Source organism: Zea mays, chromosome 6 (genome assembly GCF_902167145.1).
Source record: "Zea mays cultivar B73 chromosome 6, Zm-B73-REFERENCE-NAM-5.0, whole genome shotgun sequence".
NCBI lineage: Eukaryota > Viridiplantae > Streptophyta > Magnoliopsida > Poales > Poaceae > Zea > Zea mays.
Window position 1 is genome coordinate 105,210,530 of NC_050101.1, and position 15,157 is coordinate 105,225,686.

Genomic DNA, 15,157 nt, shown 5'->3' on the forward strand with positions numbered 1-15,157 from the left:
TTGATAATGCGGCTGGCTGACACATTAGCAGTGCTTCCTTGATAAATTCATTTTGCTATTATTTGTAATTTGCATATGAATTGCCTGCAAGTATCTGCACCAATAGCCCATGATTTCAGAAATCATATTAAGCATTTCTAGCTTTACCTTCATGATTAATGAGATGCTCTAATTCATTTTGTTATTCTTTTTTTCTCTATCTGGAATTAGTTCAAGAAGCACTTGATGTCAGTGAGGTAGCCAGAGAAGTAAGGCGACAGAAAGCCATTGGAAACATAGTGTTGATATGCGTTGGAGCCATCATCCAATTTTCTGCGGTTTCTGTCTCCTTTTTGCCATTGTAAGTGATAGGTCTCCGCCTCCTGTATCCCTGTGGGCACTCTTTGAAATATCTACAGTGCACAAACAAAGCAATGGAACACTATTATTGAAGAGAATGACCAAATTGCATACTATTATTATTATTTTTATTATTTTCTTTTGCCAGGAAAAGGCAACATCAGCTGATCCTGTTTTGCTTTCTATAGTTATGTGCAAAGGATCGCATGAACTGTAGGCCGGCTAGCAGTGTTGGGTTCTTCTATTGTTCTTTTGTGCATTGGACAAGACAAGAAGTTCTTGGGACAAACTGGAGGTACAAGCTAGGGAACATGGTCATTTATTAGCATTCCTGTAAAGTTGAATTCTGAGTGAGAGATGTGGTTCTGCAATCCAATGCAATCTCAAGTTAGCTCTGTCTCTCCTAGGTTTCATGTGCCCATTGGTGCGGGAGTCTGGGGAAGCGAGCTAAGAAAGGTCAACGTCTTTTTTATGTCTAGCTCATTATTTAAGCTGCATATAGAGATGACAATGGTACTACTAGAAAATGTCTTAGTTATTGTTATTATCCACCACAATTTTACATACATAGAGACAATGATTTATGCGCATGTGACTTAAAAGCCTAAATAAATACTCCTGGCTCCTGCCATTCCAAATTGCAAGCCACTTTTACCTTTTATATGTACACAATTTTGGAAATGGTGTATACCTAACCTAGGTGCTTATCAAAATCTAGCATGCCATCTGTTCGACTTCTATGAGTAGAAATAACCCACCCCTAATAGGGATATGTATGAGATGAATCTTGTATTTATGTTGCTGCCTACTCATGATGTGCATTCCTCCCTTTTCAGAGCTCTGTAGAACAACTTGCATGACCCAATCCCTGTAAAGATCAAGAACTGCATCGAGCTCAGGGCAATGTAAGATTCCATGTTCATCTATCTCTTGTTTTCTTCTTACTATCAGTATGCCATGTAGTGTTAAAAAAATTCAGTATGTGTGTAGATCTACCCGTGCTTCTTATATGCATTTGGTTACTCCGTTTTATCAGTGTAAGATTCCATTTTCATCTATCCACTATTTTTCTTCTTACTATCAGTACGGTAGGTAATGTTAAACAAAAATTTCAGTATGTGCTAGATATGTCCGTGCTTCTTATATATTTTGTTCTACATGCACTGTGATTATTTAAACAAGTTCATTTGGGGGGGTCAAGACAGCAAGCATGAGGAGAAAATTGATGAGAATTTAGGCAGTAATCCTATCGAGGTCCAAACGCACAGTCTGGTTAGTGTTTTTTTGCTATGCAACATTGGGAAAACTGAAACCTTTATGCTATTTTGAATACACGATGATTATTTAAATTACATCATTTGGGAAAAATGGGGTTTAGGAGAGCAAACATGAAGAGAAAAATGATGAGAATTCAAGCAGCAATCCTGTCGACGTTCACGAGCACGATCTTGTCAGTGTTTTTTTTGCTATGCAACATGGGAAAACTGAAACCTCTTATGCTATTTATGCAATTGTTATCATAGCCTTATGTTGATTATTTCTTCTGGATTTGAGTTTTAGGAAAAAGAACATGTTGAAGAAGTTGACCAGAAGTCAAGCAGCAACCATGTCGAGATCAGTGGATAAAAAATTCGGTATGTGTTAGATCTGTTCATGCTTCTTATATATTTTATTCTACGTGCACTGCGATTATTTACACATGTTCAATTGTATTCTCAAAGGGAAACATTCAGGTTTCATAGTTTATCCTTTTGATATTGCTCAGAATTTGGAATATTTGTCTTACCTCTGTTTCCCACCTGATCAGTTCTGCGCCGCGATGTCGAGGAACGTGGCGGCTTCGTTGCTGATCAAGGAGCCGCCGCCGGTGAGGTCGGAGAGGGAGTGATGGTGATGAAGGGGATGTCATGTTGGTGAGCGAACAACGTCGCTCTCCATCTCCACGGGGTGCCTTCAGGCTGCATGTTGCAAGATACCCCCAATGGCTGCAAGGTACAACATAGCAATTACTCTATCTCTTGTACTTGGAAGATTTCAGGTAGGTTTTATGTTTAGTTGTCTAGCAAATCCTTGCAGTGAATTTCCTGTCATGGCCCATGTATACCAGTATGCATGACTTTGGTACTTTTTCAGAAATGCCCATATTAATTCCTGATAATTGTATTGTACTTGTGATAATAATAAGAATCATCATAATCCTCCGCACGATGGTAATATCGAACAGAATACTTAGTGTTGTTTAGTCAGAATACTACCTATTAATTGATGTTCTAGATCTGACACTTCTACCTTGCCTTTTTGTTTAGTTACCTGCTCCATCCAGGGGATCATATACTTATATGGATTGAGCCCTCTGGGTATCTTCTTGTCTATTGTTTAATTGATGTGACTCGTCAAAATTTTGGCACTTTTTTCTTGTTCACCACAATGAAGAAAAGTAATTTCATCCTTGGTTTTGCATCTGAGCTTTAATAATCTTTAATGTGTAATCTTAGGGGCTCTAAAGATCTCTTTTCCCTGTGCCTTGTGAGACAAAGTCCATCGACTCGACAGAGAAAGCGATAGTTTGGTTTTGATGGGCAGAACAAAAGAAAGCTTTACTCGACTACGGATCGTGTTTGCTAATCCTGCTCACTTTGCAACTAGAGTGTGTAAGATTTTACCTACGGCTGATTGTTTTGTGTAAGCAAAGTTTGTACTAAAACTAAAGAAGTTGTGTGAGTCGACTCTCTATTTACCGTGTTGGGCCACTATTTATGTTGCAGAAGGTTTTCACATCACAATTTGTAAATGGTCTAAATAGTATACATTCATTTTTAATGGCAGCAGTCGTGCAACTTGAATTTATGTCATGTTCCACAATTTGTAAATGCTGGATTTTTCATTTGTTCAATATTCGGCACATGCAAAACTGGAAAAGAACATTATTCTTTAGTTCTACTTGTGGTCAAGGTCTCACTCTCCACGTACTTTTGTGCCTGACCACAATCAAATTGGAAGACCCCAATTTGGACCGGACATGAAGTATGAAAAAGTGTGCCTGGATTTTTTTCCTATCGTTGGACTGAATCACATGCTGCATTTAGAATAACCTATTTTTCGGTAATAACAATTCTCTATCTGCTTGGTAGCAAGATTCATAGCATTGTATTCCTTAGATGTTTGATAACCTGAAATGAATGTTTGCCAATATTTCCTGTTATGAGAGAAAAAAATCTTCAGAAGAACTGTTACCGGGTTCAGTACTTCTGATTTCTCAATGAAGGTTAAATTATCTGTCTTAAACTAAAACTTTGGTAAGTTTGGTTCATTGGACTCTAGCAGGTGCAATACAGAACTCCAGATTGGTGTCGTTGCCATGGAGCCACCCCAGACTAATATACTCTTATATGGGTACCACTTGCTAGCTACCTTTGGACCACTAAGCTTGTATGCACACAAACAATTGATACTTTATTGTAAAGATTTGGACGTGTTTGAATAATTATTCCATTTAAATAAGATTTAACTATGTGATATATAGTCGTAGCGACGAGCTACCCAACTAAGATCGACTGCAACCGAGGACAACCCACCCATCTACGTTCGCTTGGGGACAGTCGATATTCACATTTGTATTCACAATCTCAATGTATCTTAATAAAATGTATTGAACTCAATGTATGTTAATAAAATGTGTTGATTCCGTAGCAACGCACGGGTATATACCTAGTATATATATATATATATATATATAATATATATATATATACTATATGTATTTAGAGCCCTGGGCTCTATTTAGCTAGAGGAAGCCCCAGCCAAGTATGAACGCACCTGCATTTCACAGCCGACTGACCTTTCGGTTTCCATATAAATACCTACGTGACTCCCGCGATTAGCTCCTTTGCTCCCGGCTCAGTTTCCATAACCGCAAAACCCCAACCCCCGCACGACTCCAGGAATCTCCGGCGATTCTTCCTTCCCGGCGACTCCGCTCCCATTTCCGACGACTTTTCCAACCCCTCGCCGCTCGCTGTCGATCCAGTCGCAAGCGGCATTTGAGCGGCGCGCCCTCGGTTTCCCCAATCGTCGCTCCAACATTCGCGCCGCTGCATTCGGCGACCGGCGAAAACCCTACCTTCTCCGGCGACGGTTCTGCTCCTTCGCCCTCCGCCGACCCGACTGCTTCCACGTTCTCCGCCATCCTCAACATTCGCCGCCGCCAACGGGTACCGCTCCAATCGGTGTGTTCTTCCCAACCCTAGCTCGCGCGCATTTCATTTGATCGTGTTTGACCGTCAACAAACTAGTTGTTTTTTGTTCATTTTGCATGGTGTGGATCACGGCTAGGGTTGACATTAGTTATGCAGTTGATGTATTACATTTACGCACATTTACACATTTGGTTACGCACATTTACACAGTCGGTTACGCTCATGTACACAGTTGGTTATGCACATTAGGTTACGCTCATGTACACAATTGAATCATTTTTGTGACTGCATACACTTATTTATTCCATTATTGTTATAGTTAATACATTGTGTGACAGCATGTATTGTTTTATTGGATCATATCCAGTTTTTTATTATTTTAAAACAGACATTATTTATTAAACCAGTTCACAGTTAATACAGATTGTTTATAGCAATTTTTGTTTTGCTCAAACATATCAGGTTGCAGGCAAATTGTGTTTTATAATTGCAACTGTATGCAATGGTATGCAACATATTCAGATTTTTATGAACGTATAACAGGACAGAACATATATGCTAATGTGTTTCATGTATGCATCTGTATGTAACATATTCAGTTTGTTATGATGGTATATCAGTTCAGAATATGTATGCATCTGTGTATAGTAAATGATCAGCCAACTAGTTGTTTTTCATAGAGTATATGTTTTATATAAAATTTCATTTCTGTTTAGTGCATACATTTATGTATTTTCAGATGATTGCAGCTAATGCATTATTTGGTTACAGCAAGGTCTGTTATTCACTTACTTTTTGAACAGTTCAGTACATGTTTTATTGAATCATATACAGTTTTGTATTATTACAAAACAGACATTATTTATTACACTAGGTCACAGACAATACAGTTTGGTTATAGCAACTTTTGTTTTGCTCAAACATATTCAGATTATTTATGTAAATGTGTTTAGTAAATGAGCAGTCAACTAGTTGTTATTCCTAGAGTATATTTTTCATTTAAAATTTCATATCTGTTTAGTGCATACATTAATTTATTTCAGAGCATTACAGCTAACACATTATTTGGTCATAGCAAGGGTTGTTTTTATTGAAACATATTCAGTTTTCCTAATAATTGAAACAGTTCAGTATGTGTATGCAAATGTAAATAGAGAACAGTATATTCAGATGTTTTAGGTTTGGTATTTAAAACAATTAGGTTAATTGATTCAATCATACCACACCATAAATACATATGCATATATAACCTTTTATTTTTTACAACATTGTATATTATGTATGCAGCTGTTAATTTAAAAAAATGAAGCAAGTCGACCGTCCTCCAAATAACCCCAAGCGTATAACAATCCAGTCAAGCCAGGAGTGCTTCAGTGTAGACATTCCCTCTGCAGAACATCCTAACCCATGTCCAGAAGTTGAAAATCCTTCAATTGCTGACAGTCAAAATGTGACCAATGAAACAGTTCAGATTGATTCTGATGAAGATGACTTCATGCCAGCTATGAAGAAGCGCAATGTTTCTGAAAGCCACACAAGAGTGTTAAGAAAAGTCGTGACAAAGAGGGTTAAACATGAGGAGCTACCCCGACAGGTTAATGTTATGCATACCCAACAAACAATTTCATATTTGTAATGTTCTGATTATTTTTTTCATAATAACAAAATTATTTCATGTTGTATATTGTTTAACAGAGGCTTAATGTGAGGTGCAACCCTCAAGATGTCATTGCAAGCATTAACATTTTGAATGAAAGACAACGTGAGGCTATAAGACGCAAAGGCTTCTCTTCCATTCTTGATATGACAGTAGATGCGCTGTGCAGTAGATCACACCTCCAATGGTTGATGGACAAGCTAGACCCCAAGGATATGACAATACGTCCTGGTCCAGGAAAGGAACTCAAGATCACAAAGGATATTGTTCATCTTATTCTTGGCGTGCCAAATCATGGAGGTGGTAAACCTTTGGGTATTGATGAAGCAGTTGCAGCAAGCAACTTGAGGGCAGAGCTTGGTGTGGCCAAAGATGAGTTCAATGTGGCATTTCTACAGGATCGATTAAGGAAAGGCGAGGATGATGACCTTTCAATCAGATGTTTCTTCCTCATTCTATTCAACAGATTGCTGTTTCCAACTGCTAGCTGGGGCATCACATATCATGAGGTGCTTCTCACAGAAGAAATGCACCGTTTCCATGAGATCGACTGGTGCCAGTTGATTTTTAATGATCTATGTGAAGCTGCCAAGAAGTGGCACAACCGGATCACCACAAATGTCTCCACGACTATCTATGGATGCTCCATTGTTGTCCTTGTAAGTATAGTGTTTTTCCGTATGCACATTTATTTCATTATTGGTTCCTAACTTTGGTAGTTACGTAACATGTTTTACGATGTTTGTTATGTCTACTTACATTGCTATTGAACATTGTAATTCTTTTAATGTAGTTGTACTACTTGGATCACCTGCATACAGCCGCTGCCCCCCATAATAAGAGTGGCACACCTCGCATTAAATTTTTTGATAAGAATAGCATAAAAGCTTTGACCAAAGCTGACAAGAGGAAGGTTCGCCATGGGGCTGAATCTTTCGGACACTGTGAAGTAAGTTATTCATATTTTCACAGTTGGTTATGCATAGTTACACAGTTGGTTACTCATAGTAACTACAATTTTATTTCTAGTTCCGAAGCTCGACGGAGACATGCTATGCAGTTGGACCTAAGATTGATCGCCAATCTGAGGCAAGTTTATGATGTATTATATCCACTGTTTATGATTATTTATTGAACAAATAGAATACGAAGGTGGACATGGATTCTTACTATTTTTTGCTGAACAACCAGCCGGAGTGCAGGACCAATATTTTTGATGCACCGCGCCCTGGCCCCATGCCTCGGCCAACTTTTAACATCAAACTTCCATCTATCAAAGAGATGATGTCAAGTAAGATCAACGATCTCCCCCATCGTCATCGATCTAAATTCACAGATATTCTTGCTGCATATGACTTGGAGGTTGACAAGTCATGCGTAGCCATAAAAGACAGCATCGACAAAATTATTGTCAAGCAATATGACATAGCAGACAAGTTTATAGAATTGATAGACGAGGTACTACGTGCCGAGTCTGAAAATTTGGAAAACGAGACGGATGAGCCACAGCAACCGGGGAATTCGGCTGATTCAGCAGGTATTCACTATTCAGAACATTTTATCTTTTGACATGTGTATACGTTTTTTGAGTACAGTTAACAGCTTATGTTTTTGTCACGTATACACATCAACATTTGATTTATAATTCAAATTTTGACATATATTATTTTCAATATAATTGTGTACAAGGACACACAGTTGATGCCACCCAGCCCACACCCGATATGCCATCCCAAGCTTCGCAGCTTGAGACCCAACTGGGTGCTACTCAGTTTGAAGAAATTCACGAAAGACAACACATATCCGTACAGTCCTTGAGACCTTTCCCGACGAATCGGATGTGGTTTCAGATCAACAGGTAATTTGTCCAACGACAATACTATTTTTACTCATTATACGTACATGTATGCATACTTCTTTTTAGCAGTATGCGAACCACACTTTTTTTGTCAACAGGAGTTCTGTTTTGATGTTCGAAACATAAGTTTGAGGAACACAAATATCACACCTCAAACCACATCAGCTTGCACCTGCTTGCCCAAATTTGACGTGACACCGGAAAAAAATGTTTGTTAGCAGTCCATGTCTCATGTTATAATTACATTTTACTATACATACAACACAGTTATCCTAATTATATACCTTTGTGTAGAGAGGTGCAATGGCAACAGAGGAGATGGAACAAAATGACAGTGGGCCAGTTTTTGACCAGACCCCAACTCCTCATGTCAGTATGATAACATACATATTACATAATGCTTTTTATGATATTAAACTGATTTTTTTAATGTTCAACCACTTACAACCATGTTGCATTTCAGGTTGATACACTCAAAGGTACTACAATCTCTGGATCTGATCCACCACTTACAGAGCAAGAGTGTATCCGTTCTCTGTGGGATTTAATTTGTTCCAAGGACATTGACCAAAGCAGGTACATGTAACCCAAATTACGAATAACGTATTTATAAGTTGGTTCATTTATGAAATAAGAATCTATACCTTTGTTCATCATACAGGGTAGTTATTGATTACGGTGATTACAGTGCAAACTGTATGGATATTTATGATTCTTTCGCGGAGGGTAAATGTCTTGAGGATGTCTTCATGCAGTGTTTCATAGAGTGTGTTCGTGATGATTCTAAAAATCATCGTCGAACTCTGACATCTAACAGATTAATACTTGATGTCAACGTTGGGGTAGGTTCTTCTTCACAGTTATTGTAACTATACACATAATATACTTACACACTCTATTTTTTATAGGCTCTGTTAAATTTTGAAGAACAGGAACGTCACAGCAAGAATCCTCAGCCGTTTGATCAAAATGTCCTACAGAATTGCTTGCACAACACATTGCCTGCTTTGGTGAATCTGGATAAATGCAAGTCGGTAAGTCCCATTAACATTTTGTTCACAGTTTCATCAGCTCATTAACTGTACATTTTAATTATCATGACTTTACAACAGCAACATGTAACCTATATTTACTTTTCTCATCAACAGATAATGGTACCTATGCTTAGCAGGGGTCATTGGACACTCTATGTGATCAATCTACACCACCGGGTTATCCACATTTTAGATTCGAATCCCTATGGTATACAACTTGGTGGCACCGAATGGAAGGACTATCATTATGATCCAATTTATTTAGGTGGCAGGAAATTCCCATGGGCTAGGGTGGTAATGAGTAGGCTGAGCAAAGCGTTACAACACGTTTGCCCCAACGCAGAATTTCCTAAGTTTGGTAATTTTCCATTGGATATGCCATCTAACTGCCCAACAATGAGGACAGGGTCAAATGACTGTGGATTTTTTGTGATGAGTTACATGAAATCTTATGATCACAATGCAGGTGTCATATCTTCTTTCAATCAACCAGTAAGTGTCTGTGCTAACTGTTTCTATAGTCCGGTTGCCATCAGTTGTTCATGTTAGCTATAGATGTGTCTGATGCAAGCTATGCTTTTATTGCAGGACAATTCCCGAGATCTACGTGCTCATGCCCTTCATCAACTCACATTCCATCGCATCAACAAGGCGTTGCCACTTCCATTAGATATCCAGAGATTTATGTTTGCGCGCAATTAGTGAACTATGTCAGATCTAAGAAATGGTGTGGGCAATGTACCGTACTGTGGTATTTTGGCCATTTTGTTCAGTTAACAATTGTAGGAAGCTTCCTTATATGTGCTGTTTTCAGAACAATTGTCATGCTACTTTGTGTTAGGGGTGTTACCCAGGTTCTTTCTGTGAACTTTAGTTGGCTGGATACTTATGGTTATGTCGCGAATATGTGAACATCAGATGTTTTCACTTCTGTGTGCTTTAAATATGATCTGTTTTTATGTTCTGAAGATGTTATATGTATACCTCATTGCTTAATACTACCATCTGTTTATATGCGAGTATCATCCAGGCCATATACGATGTTTCCTACTTCCAATTATGCAACATTAGTAAGCAATATACGCTATATTTATCAGATTTCAACAACTTTATATCTTAGATTATTTCTATCAGATACAACAGACTACTCGCGCGCCTGACTCACTGCTGTCGTTTTATCAACAGTACTGGTATATAGTTTACACATTATACGATCATCCCACAAGTTATATACGCTGTTTTGTAGTTCCAGTTACGCAACATTATTAAGCAATATACGCAACATTTATTAGATTTCAATATCCACCTCTATATAAATCAGTTGCCAAACAAGCAAGGTTTATTGTAAAAACAAATTAATCGTATCTCATACAACATTCTAATCACTGTCTGACTCACTACTATCGAACTCATTTGCGTGTTTTTTAGATGTTGTTGTCTCATTCCAATCAGGAGCTTTACTGCCACCCTTGTTCCTAGATCCTGGAGGTCGTCCTCTCTTACGTCCAGCAAGGCTTGCCAACCTTTGTCTATTTTCCTCCATTGACAAACATGTCCTACTGTTGTGACCATCAGCAATTCCACACTTCTGACATTTCCTGGTCATTTTCTTTGTACCTTTAGCTCCCAATTTAATAACCCTTTCTTCACTCCCCTTTATTGTTCTTCCTTTGGGTCTTGAGTTATTTGGTCTTGCCAAGCTTATCCCATCGACTGCAAATTCCAGTTTCTGCAATTCAAAAGTAAATACTTCTCAGCATATAATATTATGTAGTCCAACATACAGTATTTATACCATTATTACCTTTCTGGCATTATCATTTTGTTCACTGACACCACTAACATTCATTATTGCGTGATCATGCAAATTAATCTGTAATTGACAACACATTTTGTTAAGCTCAATCATAACCCAATAACTCAAACGTATAAATCATGTATATGTATAACTGCAAATCAGTAAAGTTGTTAAAGATATTACCTCTTCTAATGGACGTACTGGTATATGTATTTGATCATTGACCACACCTTGTTCAAGTATAATAGATACGTCTTGAATTTCCTGAAAATTTGGATGAAAGATCATTATACATCATTTACAAATAAACATTAACAACAGAACGATTCAAACCTTGTTATTCCTTTCGTCAAATTCATCATCCTTTTCGTTGTCTCTATTGGCTTCATCATCGTCCTGAGATTTTATTGTTTCACACCTCATCAATATAATATGATTAATAATATGTTGCAACATACATATTAAAACATTACATACCTGTATACCATCTCCTCCACTAGTTCCACAAGTTTCCTCAACGTCTATATCTGTTTCCAAACGCGAAAGTACTTCGAGAAGCTCATCCATTACTGTTAGGGCTCTATCATTTCCTGCTTTGGATAAACTAGCATGATGCACTACTTTCATTGCCTTTTTAAGCAACATCTTCTGTCTATATGACTTAGTTTCTCCATCCTTCCCCTTCAAATTCCTATCATCTCTTGAAAACGGAACATCTTGCCTTGCAGAGGTGGTGTATCTTTGTAAAATATATTCTTTCGGTATCCGGTCAATCTGAAGATGCATAAACGCGCGTAGTACATGTACACAGAATAGCCCTATAAAACAATAATGATCTTAAGATTTTGTTCATATGTTTTCAATGTATATATTTACTTTGTAGTACTCCATACCTGTATGTTCCCAATGTTTGCATTCACAAGTATACTTTCCTGCATCTTCATCAGCTGTGACTTTGAATTGGTGCTGTCCCCAAACAATTTTATTCGATCTAGTTGTATGTTGCACTACTCAATCATTTGCACCCCCTTCTTCGTCATGCATTATCTTGAATGCGGTTGCATATTTCAAAGATTCCTGGAATCTACACATCACAGCCCTTGTGTATGCTCTTGCAACCCTTATCTCAAACATGTATAGCGTGTTCGTTTCCTTTTGACCCTGTGGCATATATAATGCAAATTAGTTTACACTTATATTAAAGTATCAATATACGACATAACAATTTTATCCTCACCATGATTCCCACTGCTTCTTTTGACTCTTTCATCTTTCTACTGTGTAGAAGTTTCATCATTTGCTTGGCGAATTGATGAAGCGGAGTATTTGCATCAACATGTGCACTTTTGACAAGCCTGTTCATGCTTTCGCTACGCTGTGTAGACAACATTAGACCACAATAATGATTTTTAAAAAAAGCAAGCACCCAATCCTTACGTATTCCATACAGCTTATCCAGAGTACTGTTATCGCGCAGATCAAAATCTTCAAGTAGCATTGACCATGCAGTCTCAAACTCCAACTCAGTCAAAGGATGATGTATTATAGATTGAAACCGTGTCTTAAAGTCCATTTCCTCAAATCTTGCATACAACTCGTTTAGAAAAGGCATATACCTATTTTGCACATGCCATAGACATAAACGATGTATTGTATGCGGGAAAACCCTCTCGAGGGCTACTGGCATTGCAGGATCTTGATCTGCAAACATATATGACACAATTGTACGAATCTTATTCCAGGTTATATAAAGAAAATAATATCTAATTTAAGCCATAGTTGATGTATATACATTTAATTCATTATTATCAGTCGTACCTGTCAGCATCACTCGTGGACCTTCGGTTCCCATGCATGTTTTGAAGGCGTTGAATACCCATTCAAATGTATCAACAGTTTCATCCCCCAACAATGCGAAAGCAAATATAGTGCAATGTAGGTGGTGATTTGAACCAACAAACATACCTAGTGGTTTTTCATACAGATTAGTCTTATGTGTTGTGTCAAATGTAACCGCATCACCAAAATCAATGTAATCCCCTTGCTGGCTTGCATGTGACCAAAATATGCTTAAAATCTTGCCTTCTTTATCCAATTGGAAGTCAGAGAAAAATTGTGGATTATCCTTTTTGCAGGATGCAAAAAAGGATAGTAGCTTTGCCACATCATTTGCATTTCTTTCTCGTTGCTTTGCCTTTTTCCTGAAATTATTGTGAGAATTTAGCATTAGGCAGAAACAACAACCAGCATATATCATTATGTATATCAATCGGTACATATCATAAACTTACAGGTTATACATGTCCTGTGCTGTTACAGGCACACTCTCAGGACCACCGTGCATTTCTGATACATAATCCATAATACAATGTTGCGGGATTCGACTCTCTTGCATTGAACTTATGAACTCCATGTATTCAGGATCATGCGTCTTGTTGCATTGTAATTGATTCTTTTCGGTATCCTTTTTAAAAAATTCATGATTATGATCCAAGTGCAACAGATCAATACGCACTGATATAACTGTCTCTTTTGCATCATCATAAATTTTTTTAAGTTTCATACCGGCCTTGCATTGTGTCCGTTTCGAACTGGTACTACGTACCTTTGGGTTTGATATTCCCCTTACTGATCTTTTGCCTTCCATCGAGCAATTCAACCACTTACAATTTTTCCGTTCCCTATACTTTTTCAATGGAAATCCAACTTCATATGCATACCTACTATAAAATTTATATGCTTCATCCACCCCACTGAATGTCATACCAACTTTAGGTACTAATCTCGGATCAATTGTAACTTCCTGTCCAAAAAATATAAATTGTATCATCTATGGTACCCTACATATTTTTATGTTGTATGTAGATCATAACAATTTTCAGCCAAAAGTTTCACAGTGTATGCACAATATAAATACTTAATGTCACACCATCTCTAGCTGCCTTATACTGTATACAATTCAACGTTCAATACTGAAAATTCAAATCAGTTCAATATTACTTACATGTCTCTGCAGAATCACTGGTGTGTCCTGTTCATGATCACCAATAGTACGCATAGTATTAAGGTGCTGCCCTCCTTCAGTTACTGTCATCCTTGATGCCTCAAATATGGTCTGTTCATCAACCCCTGGGGCCCTCAAAGCTGCCGGTGGAGTAATTGCGTTTACAGCAGTAGCTGATTCTGTATGCGTAATTCCATCTGACGCTAACTGGTACCCTCCTTGTTCTTCTTCCTGCACCATTGTTACGATATCCAAGCATTGATTTTGTCTATGAACAGACGTCGGCGTCGCATACTCACTTATGGTCTTGTTTCCCCATGGCGCCGCCATCTTCCAGATCCAAATCGCCGTTCACCCAGCAGTGGACTATCAAATGATGCGTACTCACCACTTTTCTGGAAGATTATGATTTTTTTCCCTGTACCAAACGTATATCCAATATCGTGGACGCATATTTCACGGCGCATATCCATTACCCGCTTAATTTTAGGATCGTGGCCACGCTGATCGTGGGCGATCTGTTCGGCGGAGTAACAGACATCTATGCAATGTTATGAATATATTTACGGTGTCGTAACTGTCTGTTTAAATGCGCTTCCCCTTTTACGGGTTACACGTCACCGATCCACGTACGAACACGTCGCCCACGTTTGTTTACGCATATTTGTACAAGCAATTATACTTGCATAACTGGACTGCATTAAAACGGGCCGCCTGGATCGATCCATTCGGTTCGACCACGTTCGGCTCGTCCGGCTGGGGCTCCGCGCACCTATATGAAGCCCAGGGCTTCCATTACCAACGCCCTATATATATATATATATATATATATATATATATATATATATATATATATATATATATATATATATATATATATATATATATATATATATATATATATATATATATATATATATATATATATATATATATATATATATATATATATATATATATATATATATATATATATATATATATATATATATATATATATATATATATATATATATAGGCAAAGCAAATCAGCTGCACGTACAATAATGCATGGTTTCAGACAAGAGGTGCCAAGCAACCATAATCTAACGTGCTGCCAGCTTGATCCCTGCCACAGCCGCCGATAGTATTAAAAAAAGTACAAAATTTCACGACATATGCGGCAATAATGTTATTATATGCCAATATGACAACATTACACCGGCGAAGTCTCATTATCTAGCATTTTACACCAATTTTTATCAACTTCTTGCCAAGAGGCTCCAATGGTT

General features: G+C 37.7%; 2 protein-coding genes and 2 long non-coding RNA genes across 4 annotated transcripts; 1 reads left to right on the forward strand and 3 right to left on the reverse strand.

Moving 5' to 3' along the window:
* The first annotated feature begins 8,774 nt into the window (after nucleotides 1-8,774).
* Nucleotides 8,775-9,235, forward strand: LOC109940169 (uncharacterized). The gene is made up of 3 exons (XR_002262708.1): nucleotides 8,775-8,892; nucleotides 8,959-9,084; nucleotides 9,199-9,235. It is a non-coding gene; the product is annotated as an uncharacterized lncRNA (long non-coding RNA).
* Nucleotides 9,236-10,416: 1,181 nt separating this feature from the next.
* Nucleotides 10,417-11,148, reverse strand: LOC109940619 (uncharacterized). The gene is made up of 3 exons (XM_020540209.1): nucleotides 11,066-11,148; nucleotides 10,889-10,957; nucleotides 10,417-10,813 (listed from the first exon to the last, which is right to left on the reverse strand). The coding sequence occupies exons 2-3, from the start codon at nucleotides 10,931-10,933 to the stop codon at nucleotides 10,463-10,465; spliced, it is 396 nt and encodes a 131-aa protein (XP_020395798.1). The 5' UTR covers nucleotides 10,934-10,957; nucleotides 11,066-11,148; the 3' UTR covers nucleotides 10,417-10,462.
* A 66-nt stretch (nucleotides 11,149-11,214) lies between these two features.
* LOC109940639 (uncharacterized) lies at nucleotides 11,215-11,884 on the reverse strand. Its single transcript, XR_002263255.1, has 3 exons — nucleotides 11,776-11,884; nucleotides 11,360-11,700; nucleotides 11,215-11,278 (listed from the first exon to the last, which is right to left on the reverse strand). It is a non-coding gene; the product is annotated as an uncharacterized lncRNA (long non-coding RNA).
* A 9-nt stretch (nucleotides 11,885-11,893) lies between these two features.
* Nucleotides 11,894-14,126, reverse strand: LOC109940493 (protein FAR-RED IMPAIRED RESPONSE 1-like). Its single transcript, XM_020540030.1, has 5 exons — nucleotides 13,887-14,126; nucleotides 13,174-13,685; nucleotides 12,701-13,083; nucleotides 12,549-12,583; nucleotides 11,894-12,043 (listed from the first exon to the last, which is right to left on the reverse strand). Exons 1-5 carry the CDS (start codon nucleotides 14,124-14,126, stop codon nucleotides 11,894-11,896), a joined length of 1,320 nt encoding a protein of 439 aa, XP_020395619.1.
* Nucleotides 14,127-15,157: the final 1,031 nt, after the last annotated feature.

Coding starts and splice junctions, on each gene's coding strand:
- LOC109940619 (XM_020540209.1), bottom strand. CDS start 10,933: ATGAATGTTAGTGGTGTCAGTGAACAAAATGATAATGCCAGAAAG. Junction 10,814..10,888: donor AAAATGATAATGCCAGAAAG/GTAATAATGGTA, acceptor TTTGAATTGCAG/AAACTGGAATTTGCAGTCGA.
- LOC109940493 (XM_020540030.1), bottom strand. CDS start 14,126: ATGGTGCAGGAAGAAGAACAAGGAGGGTACCAGTTAGCGTCAGATGGA. Junction 13,686..13,886: donor CAGTGATTCTGCAGAGACAT/GTAAGTAATATT, acceptor TTTTTTGGACAG/GAAGTTACAATTGATCCGAG. Junction 13,084..13,173: donor GCACAGGACATGTATAACCT/GTAAGTTTATGA, acceptor CAATAATTTCAG/GAAAAAGGCAAAGCAACGAG.